Genomic DNA, 12,634 nt, shown 5'->3' on the forward strand with positions numbered 1-12,634 from the left:
CTCATGTACTCTTCAAGGAGTGAAGACATTTGTAATTTAAGTCGTCATTAATAACAGAAAGCTAGGTGTTGTCAAGTTGTTTCCAACTCATAGTGACCCTTTATACAACAGAATGAAACATTGTCCAGTCCTGGGCCGACTTCAAAATTAGTGTTACATGTGAGCCCGTTGTTATTGCCACCAAGCTATTCCATCTTGTTGGGCCTCTTCCTCTCTTTTGCTGACCCTCCACTTTACCAAGCGTGATATCCTTCTCCAGGAACTGGTCCCTCCTGATGATATGTCCAAAGTATGAGACAAATTCTCACCATTCTGGCTTCTAAGGAGCGTTCCGACTGTACTTCTTCCAAGACAGATTTGTTTGTCTTCTAGCAGTCCATGGTACCTTGAATATTCTTCTCCAACACCAAAGCTCGCATACATCAATTCTTCTCTGGTCTCCCTGATTTATTGTCCAAGTTTCATATTCTTATGAGCCAATTGAAAAAACCATGGCGTGGGTCAGGTGCACCTTAATAATATATTGATGTAAGTAAATTGTTCAACTCCCGGCACTAGTTAGAGATTCAAATGCAAATGAGAAGTTGTTTTCTAAGAAGAAAAAGAAAGAAATCAGTCAAAATGCTGAGAGAACCTGAGGCTAAGAGCTATAGCTAGAAATATTTTCAAGACAGAAAATGGCAGAACCTTTCTAAGGGCCATCATCCCAGGCCCTGTAAAGCCATATTACAGGACACCTCAGCAATAGGGTGGGAGGTGTGCCTGCTGTTCAGTGCTAAACAAACATTGTGATATCTGTAGTCATTAGAAAAGGAATCACAAACACAAAGCAAAAGTGACAATTCGTTCTTTACGATCTTGCTCAGATGCTTCATTTGCCTTCAAGAGACTGACGTCTGATGTCCCATTTAGATAGAATCCACCTTTATAAAGGGAGCGTGGTGGCGCTGTATGATTAAAAAACACTGTACTGTGAACCACTGGGTCAGAGGTTTGAGCCCCCCTGCCTCTCCGCAGGAGAAAGATGAGGCTTTCTGCTCACGCAAAGGTTTGAAGCCTCAGAAACCCTGTACAGGGAACGGATTCAGAAGCACTTAACAACACCTTTATAAAATGAGCTGACGGTGGGAAAGAGCTGTCACTTGATCTCTGACTGCCATCGTCTGCCCCAGTGAACAGGCAGGCCTGAGGAGTTTCGTAGGAAAGAAAGATGTAGTTTTCTACAGAAAACAAGTTCATGTAACCCCTGGAAAATAAAAAAAAAAACCCAGGAGGATTTAGAGACCAAGGCAAGCTTCAGAGGGGGTTATGTTGTTGTTGTTAAGAGCCGTCGTGTTGATTCCAACGACCCTGTATAGGGTTTCCAAAGAGCAGCTAGTGAGCTTGAACCACTGACCTTGCAGTTCAAATGACTTTGCTGTTTGACGCATTAGCCCACAGCGTCACACCAGGACTCAGAGAGGGCTTCTGATGAAGAACTGCAAAAACATGCAAGAACCATGTTTTTGATGAAGAACTGCATACATGCTTGTGCAGTATGAGGCCAAGTGATGAAGGACACTGGATCGAGCCAGGAAATCAGGCTTTCAGTCTTCCTTTTGCTGCCTGGCTATGGACCATCATCAGTATTGCACGGTTCTTTCCCTCATCTGTAGATCGTTTAAAGTTCCTCACAATTTAAAAATGATTTGTATCTATGAGGATCATAATAAAAACGAAGTATACCTTAAAATACTTTTATTTTTTAAGTTTAATCTAAAAGTGTATGCTTTTACTGTTTTTAGTTATTTTAAGTTTCATTGCTTGAATAGAAAAATATACTCTTTTTTTTCTTTAAGTGTAAAGCAGTCTGACCACTTTCAAATTAACCATCCATCCGTGGGAGAAAGATGAGGCATTCTGCTCCCATAAAGATTTACAACCTTGGAAACCCTCACGAAACTGATTCCACTACCACCACCACCACAGTCTTCCTTACTGATCATTCCCATAGGTAGTATTGTAGTCATGCCCCTTGATAGCAGCATGGCTGACTTGCACAAGAAGTAGAAGAAATTATTGTTGGAGATGGCATCTGCAAAACTAACTACCTTGATAGAGGGACACCAGCTCACAATTGCATGTTCATTCATCTTTATATAGTCAAGGTGTTATATTGAGTATTGTCAATGTCTTTAAGAGGGATCCTATCATGTTACCTCTCTGATGTATGGATTAGGCATTCATTTGGAAAATAAATCACTTTTCTAAGTGTTTTACGTACTCACACCCAATGTGTTAGTTTGTCTTTAAATGTTTACACTCACTAATTAGTTATGCTTTTTATAGTCTGGTCATCATTTTATTTCATAAAGATGTTCTAATGAAAGTAATTTGAAGTTTTACCAGCAGTTTGTCCTTCTCTATTTTAAAGGAACCACATAGATTAAACTTTTCAAATCTTTATTCCACTTTGCTTTTCCAGTTGAATGCAACTACACCATTAGGCTAAAATAATGCTTCTTTCTCTATCTCTGCAGAGCGTTCGACCTACACCACAAAATGATGCTGTAATGGTACACTTTAAACCAATTACATTGAAAGCTTCAGAAAGTAAATACACTAAGGTTGCAAGTATTAGTTTTGATGGTAAGTGTCCATCTCTTCTCTCTAGTAAGAGTGGTACTAATTCTGATGAACTAAAAATGCATCTATTTTTCATGTCTTATACAGAAATTCAGACTACTAATGGCTAGATTTTATATACTACCTCAGATTATCTTTCCTATAAGCCATCAAAGTAAGCCATTTTATTTATGAAAGAAAATATTTCATAAAGCTAAATGATCATTGTTGTTGTTAAGTGCTGTTGAATCAATTCCAACTCACTGCAGCCCAGTATAGTGTTTCCAAGGAGCAACTAGTAAGTTTGAACAGCCAGCTTTGTGGTTCAAACTACCCTTGCAGTCCTGCACTTATCCTACAGCCCCACACTAGGACTCCAAGTTATTATCAGCAATAGATAAACATTAATAAAAGCACTAGGACTGGAATTCTACTTCTATAACTGAACTGAATCTTTCCCCTATGTGATGCTTAGCTTTAAGTATAAAGTTATCACTTTTTATCGTTTTGCGGTAATGTATTTGAATTTCAAATACACATCTGAACGTAAGAGCAGAAATAATCTCCAATGTTTTCATATATATTGACTTTTAAAAGTTAAGGCAGAAGATCCTTCTATAGATAAAATAATAAATAGCTTTTATGATAGAATAGTTAAATTGGTTCTTCTTTTCAGATCTGTGTGTTATATACTTTGTCATTTGAAATGTTAACTCACCCTAGGTTCAAGAATATTTTCATAGCATGTGTTTATTTCTTTTCACCCATTGTAGTATTATTTTAACTTTTTTTTTGTGAATTGGATTTTTACCCATTTTAATAGAACATTTATTGAGTTTGGTGTCAGAAAAATGTTTGAATAGTGACTTATGACTGCTTGACTTTATACTTACTAAAAGCTAAAACTGAACAGGGCTTTCCTCCTAGGAGTACATGCAATTGAGAAACCCTGAAACTTGAATTTTGATTTTATGATAATGCCACCTCTGCTCAAACTGCACATTTTATAGCTAAACTAATCTTTGGATAATAGCATTTGATAAAGTAAGTATGTTGGAGTCCTGATGTGACTCTGTAGGATAAGCACTTGACTCAAGGTTAGTTTGAACAATATGGTCAGAAGTTCAAACTCACCAGCTGCTCCTTGGAAACCCTATACAGGGTCGCTATGAGTCAGAACTGACTCAGCGGCATTTAACAACAATAGCAACATAGTATGTATGATTCCATAGGATAAGCACTGGACTGTTAGCCAACTGCAAGGTCAGTAGTTCAAATCCACCAGCTGCTCCTTGGAAACCCTAAACAGGATCGCTATTGAGTTGCAGCCAACTCAACAGCACTTTACAAAAACATAGTAAGTTAAGGTCCCTGCATGGCACAAACAGGTTGCATTTGTCTACTAATCAAACGGTTGGCGGTTCCAGCCTACCTCTTGGCACCGTTTAAAGAAAGGAACAAAGTGCCCTATGGAGAAGTTCTACTCTTTAACACAAGGGATCACCATGAATTGGAATGGCAATGAGTTCGGTTTTGGTTTGGTGATAGTCTACTGATAAGCCTGGAACAATGTTTGTGAGCATCTTTTCTTTATCCTCAAACAAGGAGACTTCTAGGGAGGATCTAGAGCAACTATACAGAGTGGATGCAAACATAAATACTCATTCCCATACACTCAATGAAAACTCCCAAGGAAATAAAATTTAAATATAGCATACTTTCATAATAGCCAGCATTACAGAAGGTATTGTTACCTTCTATAATACAATTATTTCCGAGTCTGAAATAAATTGTCTTTCACATTGCTAAGAACCACATTCTTGACCACCAGCATTAGCCTCAGCCAATAAAGAGAACAGCCAGTAGGATATCCGACCCACCCTTCTGTTAAATCTAAGGAAAGGAGGGAATACACAATGGGGTGGGTGTTGTAGTTGTTCCACGCTCTGTGAGAGTAAAAGCACCTCTCCTCCAGATCCTGTATTGACAGTAAATGTTGCCATTCTCAAGATGAATTCATTGTCTTATTGGTAGTTCTACTGAGATCATAGACATTAAAACAAATGTTCTATACATAAATTATATAGAGATAAATTACAAAGATAAAAGGAAAGCATTCCTTAAAGCAAATGCTACATATAAGTGAGTTTTATTATATTTATCTTTTAATTTATTATCTTTATTATCCCCCTTCTATTACCCTCACCACCCTAAATGCCTACACAAAGTACTTCTCTGAGATTAAGATGGAAATCAGAAAATGTGTTCTATTTCACTTTTCTTATTCTCAGACTGAACACACATTCTACAGTGTTCACTTATCAAGCAAGCATCTTTCTCATCACAAGTCACTGTTATCTATTGATTTTTTTTAACTGATTTTTGACTGCTTCATTTACTAAAATACAACTTTATAAAATACCACAAAATGCCTAAATATTATGGCCCTTCTGATCAGCCTTATATGAGAATAGTGAAAGAATGGTTAACTAGCAGGTAGTAAGAAATAAGGGGCTTTGTGGTGTTGTTAAAGTGCATTCGCGTTGGTTCCAACTCATAGCAACACTGTTTAGGGTTTCCAAGGAGCGACGAGTGGGTTTGAACTATTGACCTTGTAGCCCAGTGCTTATCCTACAGTACCACACCCAATCTCTAAAATGATATTGTTGTAAGTACCATTAAGTCAATCCGACTCTTAATGACCTTGTATAGGGTTTCTGAGGCTTTTTAAATATTCGCAGGAACGGAACCATATACTAAATCAGAACATTTCTTTGTTGCTCTGTTGTTGTGCTCAAGTTAGATAACACTTTGAAAACTCATATATTTATTCTTCTCACAAATAGAAATGTTACTTCAGTATCTCAAAAGGGATAAGTTCTTTATTTGCTTTGAAAGGCAATATCTAATGGGTGCCCAGATCCAATTGAATTAGATTGTGTAATTCCATATGGGATTATTCAGAACAGCTAAAAAGTCTACATGTGAGAAGAGTATGTGAGGAAGAAAGTTGTTTCCTTTTATGCCATGAGTTAGGATTGAATTAGTGTTGGCTGAAATAACTCAGAGTTTATAACTCTTGATTTGTGTTGCACCATGCCACTTTATTGATATTTATAAACAAGACTCTGGTCATAAACGGAATGTTATTTCTTCCTCTTTATGGCTATAAACAGTTTTACATCCAGGGCTAGCATGTCCTGGCATTTACTGAGTAGAGGCCAGGTTGCTGCTGAATATCCTACAGCGCAGCCCCCAACAGAGAATTATCCAGACACAAATGTCCACAATGCCAAGATTGAGAAATCTGCTACAAACCCACTGCCGTCCAATTCCCACCGTATAGGATAGAGTAGAACGGACACATCAGGTTTCCATGGCTATAAATCTAAATGAAAACAGACTGCCTCATCTTTCTCCCGGGGAGTCGCTGGTGGGTTCTAACTGCCAACCTTTTGATTTACAGTACAGCACTTTAACCACCATGCCATTGGAACTCCTCACAAATCAAGCCAAAACTTGTAGCTATTGAGAAGTAGTTTAAATACAGCCACCTCCGTCCCCCACTCCCCTCACCATATTAATTTGGTAGTTTATCTGTTTATCCCATTATAGGAAAATTAACACTTTTTTTTCTTTTTCTTGCATACCAAATATGACTTAAAAGGTTAGAAAACATTTTATTTGGTTTAACACACTGTAAAATTATTCTGTTTGCCAATTTAGAGTATAACTTTTTAAAGATTTTGTCAGTTCATACAAAGTAACTCATTCTTCTGCATAAGCCTGTTGTTCACAAAAGGTAACAAAGCAATTTTTATGCTTCTTTCTTTTCAGCATCAAAAGCAAAAAAAGCATCCCAATTTTCTGGGAAAATAACTGTTAAAGCAAAGGAAAAAAGTTATTCTAAACTTGAAATACCATATCAGGCAGAAGTGTTAGATGGGTGAGTTTCTCTTTAAAATAAGGTTTTTAACTTGTTGGTGAGCAGTAAATTCTGTTGTCTTAGTAATTGGAAATACCCAAAATAGTAAACTGTATGTAATTATTATTGAAAAGTACAGTCTTCTCAGAATAAAAAAGTGAATCTTACTTAATTTGGGTTAAATGAAGTCTTTATTCAATAATACAAAAATGAATGATTTAAAAAATATGTATATCACTTGAACCATTTCTTTCATTCCTTTTGTGATATGTATGATTATGGTTTGTTATTATTTTGTCACTGAAACAGTATGTCGTATTCCTATAACTCAAAACATTGTTTTTCTAGAATTACCACTTTAAAAAAATTGATTAATAACTTGTAGTTTGTTTTCAATCATAATTTAAGCAGTAAGCATTTAATATCTAAGTTGTTGGGGGTTCATTTTAATAAAAGCTGGTTGCAGTTGGATGATTAGCATGATCATTTAAATAGTAACTTAAAAGAGCTTTTTCTGTTATTAAATTTCTTTCCTTGTTTGTTTGCATATAAATCAGTAGAAAACAGTACTTGATATTTGATTCTGAGATTTGCAAACTAAACTTTATTTTAAATTGTGTGGTCAGGCTCTAAAATAGTGTCCTAATTCTCCAATATAATCCTTAATGTTAAAAGTAAATTATTATGTCCAACAAAAGATCTTGGATTTTAAACTAACACATGGAAATAAAAGTGATTTGTTTTTGTTTTGTTTTTTCAAATAGTTATTTGGGATTTGATCATACGGCAACATTGTTTCACATCCGAGACAGCCCTGCTGATCCTGTGGAAAGGCCAATTTCTCTTACTAACACTTTCCGTTTTGCGATCCTCATTCATGATGTTTTGCTGCCAGAAGAAGCCGAAACACTGTTTAAAGTATGTCTGGAAGCACGCATACTGTTGTTTTGATTGGGCTCCAAACTAGATGGTACTGATACATTGTTTTGTTTTCTTTTCTCTCCCATCATTTCCTAGGTTCACAACTTCAGCAAACCAGTCTTAATTCTTCCAAATGAATCAGGATACATTTTTACCCTGTTTTTTATGCCATCTACATCATCCATGCACATAGATAACAATATTTTACTTATTACCAATGCATCTAAATTTCATTTACCTGTGCGAGTGTACACAGGCTTTTTAGATGTAAGTATATTCTCTACCTTTGAAATTTAAGCACCCTACCCATCTTTTGTTTTTGATTAGATAATCGTATTGCACAGTCCTACATTTTGCCATTTTCTGTGCTCTACAAATTGTACTAAACCTTTTCAAGTCACTACTTTCAAGCAGACCAATTTTTACCCTGCCTAGGATCCACCTTTCATCGTAATGTAGTTGAATCCTCTACATAGTCTCTGTTTAGATCTTTTCCACAGTCTGCTTTGTCTTGGTTTTGCTTTTAAACAGGTCAAATGATGGAAAAGCTAAAAAGGAACTATTGTTGTTGTTGTTAAGTGCCATTGAGTCGGTTCCAACCCATAGTAAACCCTGTATAGGGTTTCTGAGGAGTAGCTGGTGAGCCTGGACCACCGACCTTGCATTTCAAATGGCTTTACAGTCTAGTGCATTAAACCACAGGACCACATCAGGACTCCAAAAAAAGAGACTAGATGGAAGAAAAATAATGGGTGAAGGTTGGGGCTGGTGGAAAACAATAGTACAAGGAAGGTAGAAAAGAAATTGTATCAGGAAAAGTTATTGAAACCAGAGACTGTGTGTTGCTGTAGGATCAGCATTGGACTGTGAACCACAAGGTCAGCAGTTCAAACCTACCACCTGCTCCTGGGAAACCCTATACAGGGTCACTATGAGTTGGAACTGACTCAATAACACGTAACAAACAACAACAACAACATCAGAATAAAGAAAAGAACCAGAGAGTAAAGAAGAGAATAAGGGTAGAAAGAGTACTCAAAATACAACATGGGAGAAAAACATATAGGTCTTTTTAGTACAAAAAATAAGCCAAAAAGAAAATCCAAACAAAGCTGTTTTTAGAATATTCATTGAAAGAAATTTAGATCAGACAAAAAACTGATAGGAAAGAGGTAAAAGAATAAAGGAGAGATAAAACATTAAGAAATGTAATCTTCCAAAAGTCAAAATCAGTATGAATGTTAGATCTAGAGAACCATCAGTACCTTCCCACTCTTTCTTCATTCACCCTGCTTCCATGATAACTCATTTGTAGCTGTGTACATGAATCCATGATGTTTACTGAGACCAATATTTGCTTAGTCCACTAGAGCGCCACTTAACCTCTCTGAATACTTTAGCTTCGGCGTGCTGCTTTGTGCTTTCAGAGGATAGATTTCAGCAGAGGCCATAAGTATTTTCATTCCTGATTAATCATGTATTTTCATCATATAAAATTCTTAACTATACATCGGTGCACATATATGCATTTGTATATATTCATAAAATATAGAAGCCCTGGTTATCTTAAAATGGTTACCTTAACTTGATAACATTCTGTTATAGATGTTTTATATGTATGTGATTTTATATTTAATCCTGTTCATTTATATCTTTCAGTACTTTGTATTGCCCCCCAAAATAGAGGAACGTTTCATAGATTTTGGCATACTTAGTGCTACAGAAGCAAGTAGTATTTTATTTGCAATTATAAACAGCAATCCAATTGAGGTAAAAACAAAATCTAGTTTTATTTTAAATCACATTTAAGAATCTTATGCAAGTGTTGTGATAATCACTTTTGTATCTTTTCTTTTCTAAGTTGGCTATAAAAAGTTGGCATATCATAGGAGACGGTTTATCGATAGAACTTGTAGCTACCGAAAGAGGCAATAGAACTACAATCATTTCAAGCCTTCCAGAGTTTGAAAAATCCTCATTATCTGACCAATCATCAGTAAGTAAACATTACTTTCATTAAATGAATCTGTATTTTTAACCTTAAATAAAAGTTGAATACTCTTAATACTTTGATGTGATTAATTCCATCAATTATTTGATCTTTAAAAGGGCCTTATAGATAATCTACTTCAGTCTTCTCTTATAATGAAGGCACCAAAATACAAAGGGGTTAAGTTCTACTTTGTTGTAAAAAGCTCCCTAAGAAGCACTATTGAAATTGTTTTTTTATAGTACAAATGTCAGTACAGCAAATGTCCACATAGATGCGCATAGGTACATAGGGACCATGTCCATTGAGTTTATTGAGCAAAATTAAAATTCTTAGCCCTGGACATTGGTTGAAAGAGTTTTCAATTACGCAGTGATATTGCTGGCTGATTAGAAAAGAATCTCAAAAAGGCAAATATTGTTTGATACCTCTGTGACTCTGCCCATGTACAAGTGTAATGAAAAGACAATGGAATTTTCCCAAACTTTTTAAAGCCCTCTTGTGTATTCAGTTATTCATAACAGAGCACTAAGCAAGAGGAAAGGAGTCCTGGTGTGGCAGTGTTGGCTAAGCACTGGTCTACTAACCACAAGGCCGGCAGTTGAGACCTACCAAGCGCTTCTTGGAAACCCTATACAGGGTCACTATGAGTTGGAACCGACTCAGTGGCACTTAGCAACAGCAAGCAAGGGAATATGAGCATGTCAGTCTAAGCTCTCATGGTTACACCTGCTGAGGAAAGCAATCCTAGAACTGCCTTGTGTGCGAGGAGTATGATATAGCTTGCCGGAAGATAGACAACTTCAGGAGACAATTTTACAAAAGGAAACTCACAAAGACTGTTGGCAAGTACACTTTCATGAGGTGTCACAGGTTTTAACAGTACTTGATATTACTCTATATTTGTATATGCTAATAAATGAGGTATTAGGCACATTGAAAGGGAAAAACTTTGTATAGAAGGATCTCCAAAACAGTGTTCTTGTCGGTACATACCACCTGAGTTTTTTTTTAATGGAAGTCATTTTAAAAGAGCCAAAAGTTGTGAGAAGAAATATGTTTATAATGTCATTATTAATTGCCAAGAATCTGAAAACAGACCAAGTGCATAAAGTAAATCATTATATGATTTTATGATGATATATTGAAGCAAGTAAAAATTATAAGTATTACTGTATGATTAGTGAATTAATTTGAACTTGAATATGCAAATGAAATGCCTATTCATAGTGGTAGAATTAAGGATGAATTTTAAATGTTAATAATTTTTTTAATGTCTTAAATTTTAATCAGAAATAAAGCCCACTTTTAAAGCAAAAAGTGATATGCCTATAAGAAGCAGTATCTCTCACCATAGTTGAGATTTTATTTTTACTACAAAACAGAATGCTGAAAAAGAAAAATAATGAACCCAGCCATGAATATGTTATTTTCAACAGTGAACCTATAATTAAATTGTATGTATATGTAATACCAAAGGGTTGAATTATACCGTTTCCTAACCAACAACAACAAAACAAGACATTATAAAAATAGTTATTTTAGAATCTGGATCATTTCCTACCAATAAATAGCATGTGTTAGTAGCACATGCCATTTAAATTTGAGCACTCCATTTAACAGCATGAAGTCTGGTCGACAGAGCGTAAAATCAGTTTTTGTATAAAAACTGTAAAATGTAAATGTAAGGGAGAAAAAGTTGATGCTAATATGTTACAACTAGTTACAAGTTGATGTTAGTATGTAATTAACATAGGAAGTTGTAGTGGGTTGCCAACTTCAAAACAGCAATTTCACAAAATGATAAATATTTTTTAAGTTCTTAATGCCTAAATTTTCAACTGTTTTACAAAAAGCCCAAACTAGCATAGTATCCTGACCCTTATCAAACACAGTAGCACCAGCTCTTCTTTAGACCCATTTTCTAATTTAGATGATTAGAATTATGATGAAAATGTTAGAACGTCACAGAATGAGCAAAGAAAAGCTTCCAGAATGAGGAAGAACATTTTATCATCATGTGTTATTTTGGGGAAAATAAATTTTAGATTAAATGTTGTTAATGATTAGGTTATGACATCACTAAATGCATTTCATGTTTATAAGAGGTGATTGAAGAAAATAAGTGCAAGAAATTGAAAAAATAGATAAGGTCCATATTTTTCTTTCAAATTTTTATTGCTTAACTCTTCCTTCTTTTCATGAATTTTGGTGTTTTGATTTTGCCCTGTGTTGATTGATCTGAAGGCTAACTATTAACAATACATAATAATTTTCAAAATTTGAAGCAGAACATTGCTGTCTGTCATAAGATAATATCCATGTTCCTACAAGGAAAACCAGTTAATACCACTGTTTTTCACATTTATGCACCGACTACTAAAGTCAGTGATGATGAAATTGAAGAATTCTGCCAACTTTTTCAGTCTGAAATTAATCAAACTTGTAATAAAAACGTATTGATAATTACTAGTAATTGGAATGCAAAGATAGGAAACAAAGAAAGATCAGGACTTGGAAAACAAGGTTTTGATGCTAGAAAGAGTGCTGGAGATCACATGTTAGAATTTTGCAAGACCAGTGACTTCATTGCAAATGCTTTTTTTAAACAACATAAAAAATGACTATATTCATGAACCTCACCGGATGGCACACACAGAAATTAAATTGACTACATCTGTGGGAAGAGATGGTGGAAAAGCTCAATATCATCAGCCAAAACAAGGCCAAGGGAAGACTGTGGAACAGATCATCAATTGATGTTTATATGCGAGCTCAAGCTGAAGCTAAAGAAAATGAAAAGAAGTTCTCAGAAGCGAAAATATGACCTTGAATATATCCCACCCGAATTTAGAGTCCATCTCAAGAACAAAACTGATGCATTAGACAATAATGACCAAAAACCAGAAGAGTTGTGGGATGATATCAAGAACATCATTCAGGAAGAAAGCAAAAGAGCATTAAAAAGAAAGAAAAGACCAGAGTGGATATCAGAAGAGACTGAAACTTCCTCTTGAGCATAAAGAAGCAAAAGCAGAAGGAAGAAATTAATGAGCTAAAAGAGTTGAACAGGAAATTTCAAGAGCAGCATGAAAAGACAAGGTCAAGTATTATAATGAAATGTGCAAATACCTGAAGTTAGAAATACAAAAGGAACACACTTAGCATTTCTCAAGCTGAAAGAACTGAAGAAA

General features: G+C 35.3%; 1 protein-coding gene across 1 annotated transcript in view; it reads left to right on the top strand.

Annotated features, from left to right (window-relative positions):
- TMEM131 (transmembrane protein 131) overlaps positions 1-12,634 on the top strand; it is a 291,771-nt gene that overhangs the window by 218,752 nt on the left and 60,385 nt on the right. Inside the window, exons 12-17 of the mRNA XM_006876610.1 lie at positions 2,520-2,628; positions 6,442-6,550; positions 7,294-7,447; positions 7,547-7,717; positions 9,110-9,220; positions 9,312-9,446. Of these exons, the coding sequence (XP_006876672.1) occupies positions 2,520-2,628; positions 6,442-6,550; positions 7,294-7,447; positions 7,547-7,717; positions 9,110-9,220; positions 9,312-9,446 (789 nt within the window). The remainder of the gene's footprint in view (positions 1-2,519; positions 2,629-6,441; positions 6,551-7,293; positions 7,448-7,546; positions 7,718-9,109; positions 9,221-9,311; positions 9,447-12,634) is intronic.

The sequence above is a fragment of the Chrysochloris asiatica genome, unplaced genomic scaffold (assembly GCF_000296735.1).
Source record: "Chrysochloris asiatica unplaced genomic scaffold, ChrAsi1.0 scaffold00395, whole genome shotgun sequence".
Lineage (NCBI taxonomy): Eukaryota > Metazoa > Chordata > Mammalia > Afrosoricida > Chrysochloridae > Chrysochloris > Chrysochloris asiatica.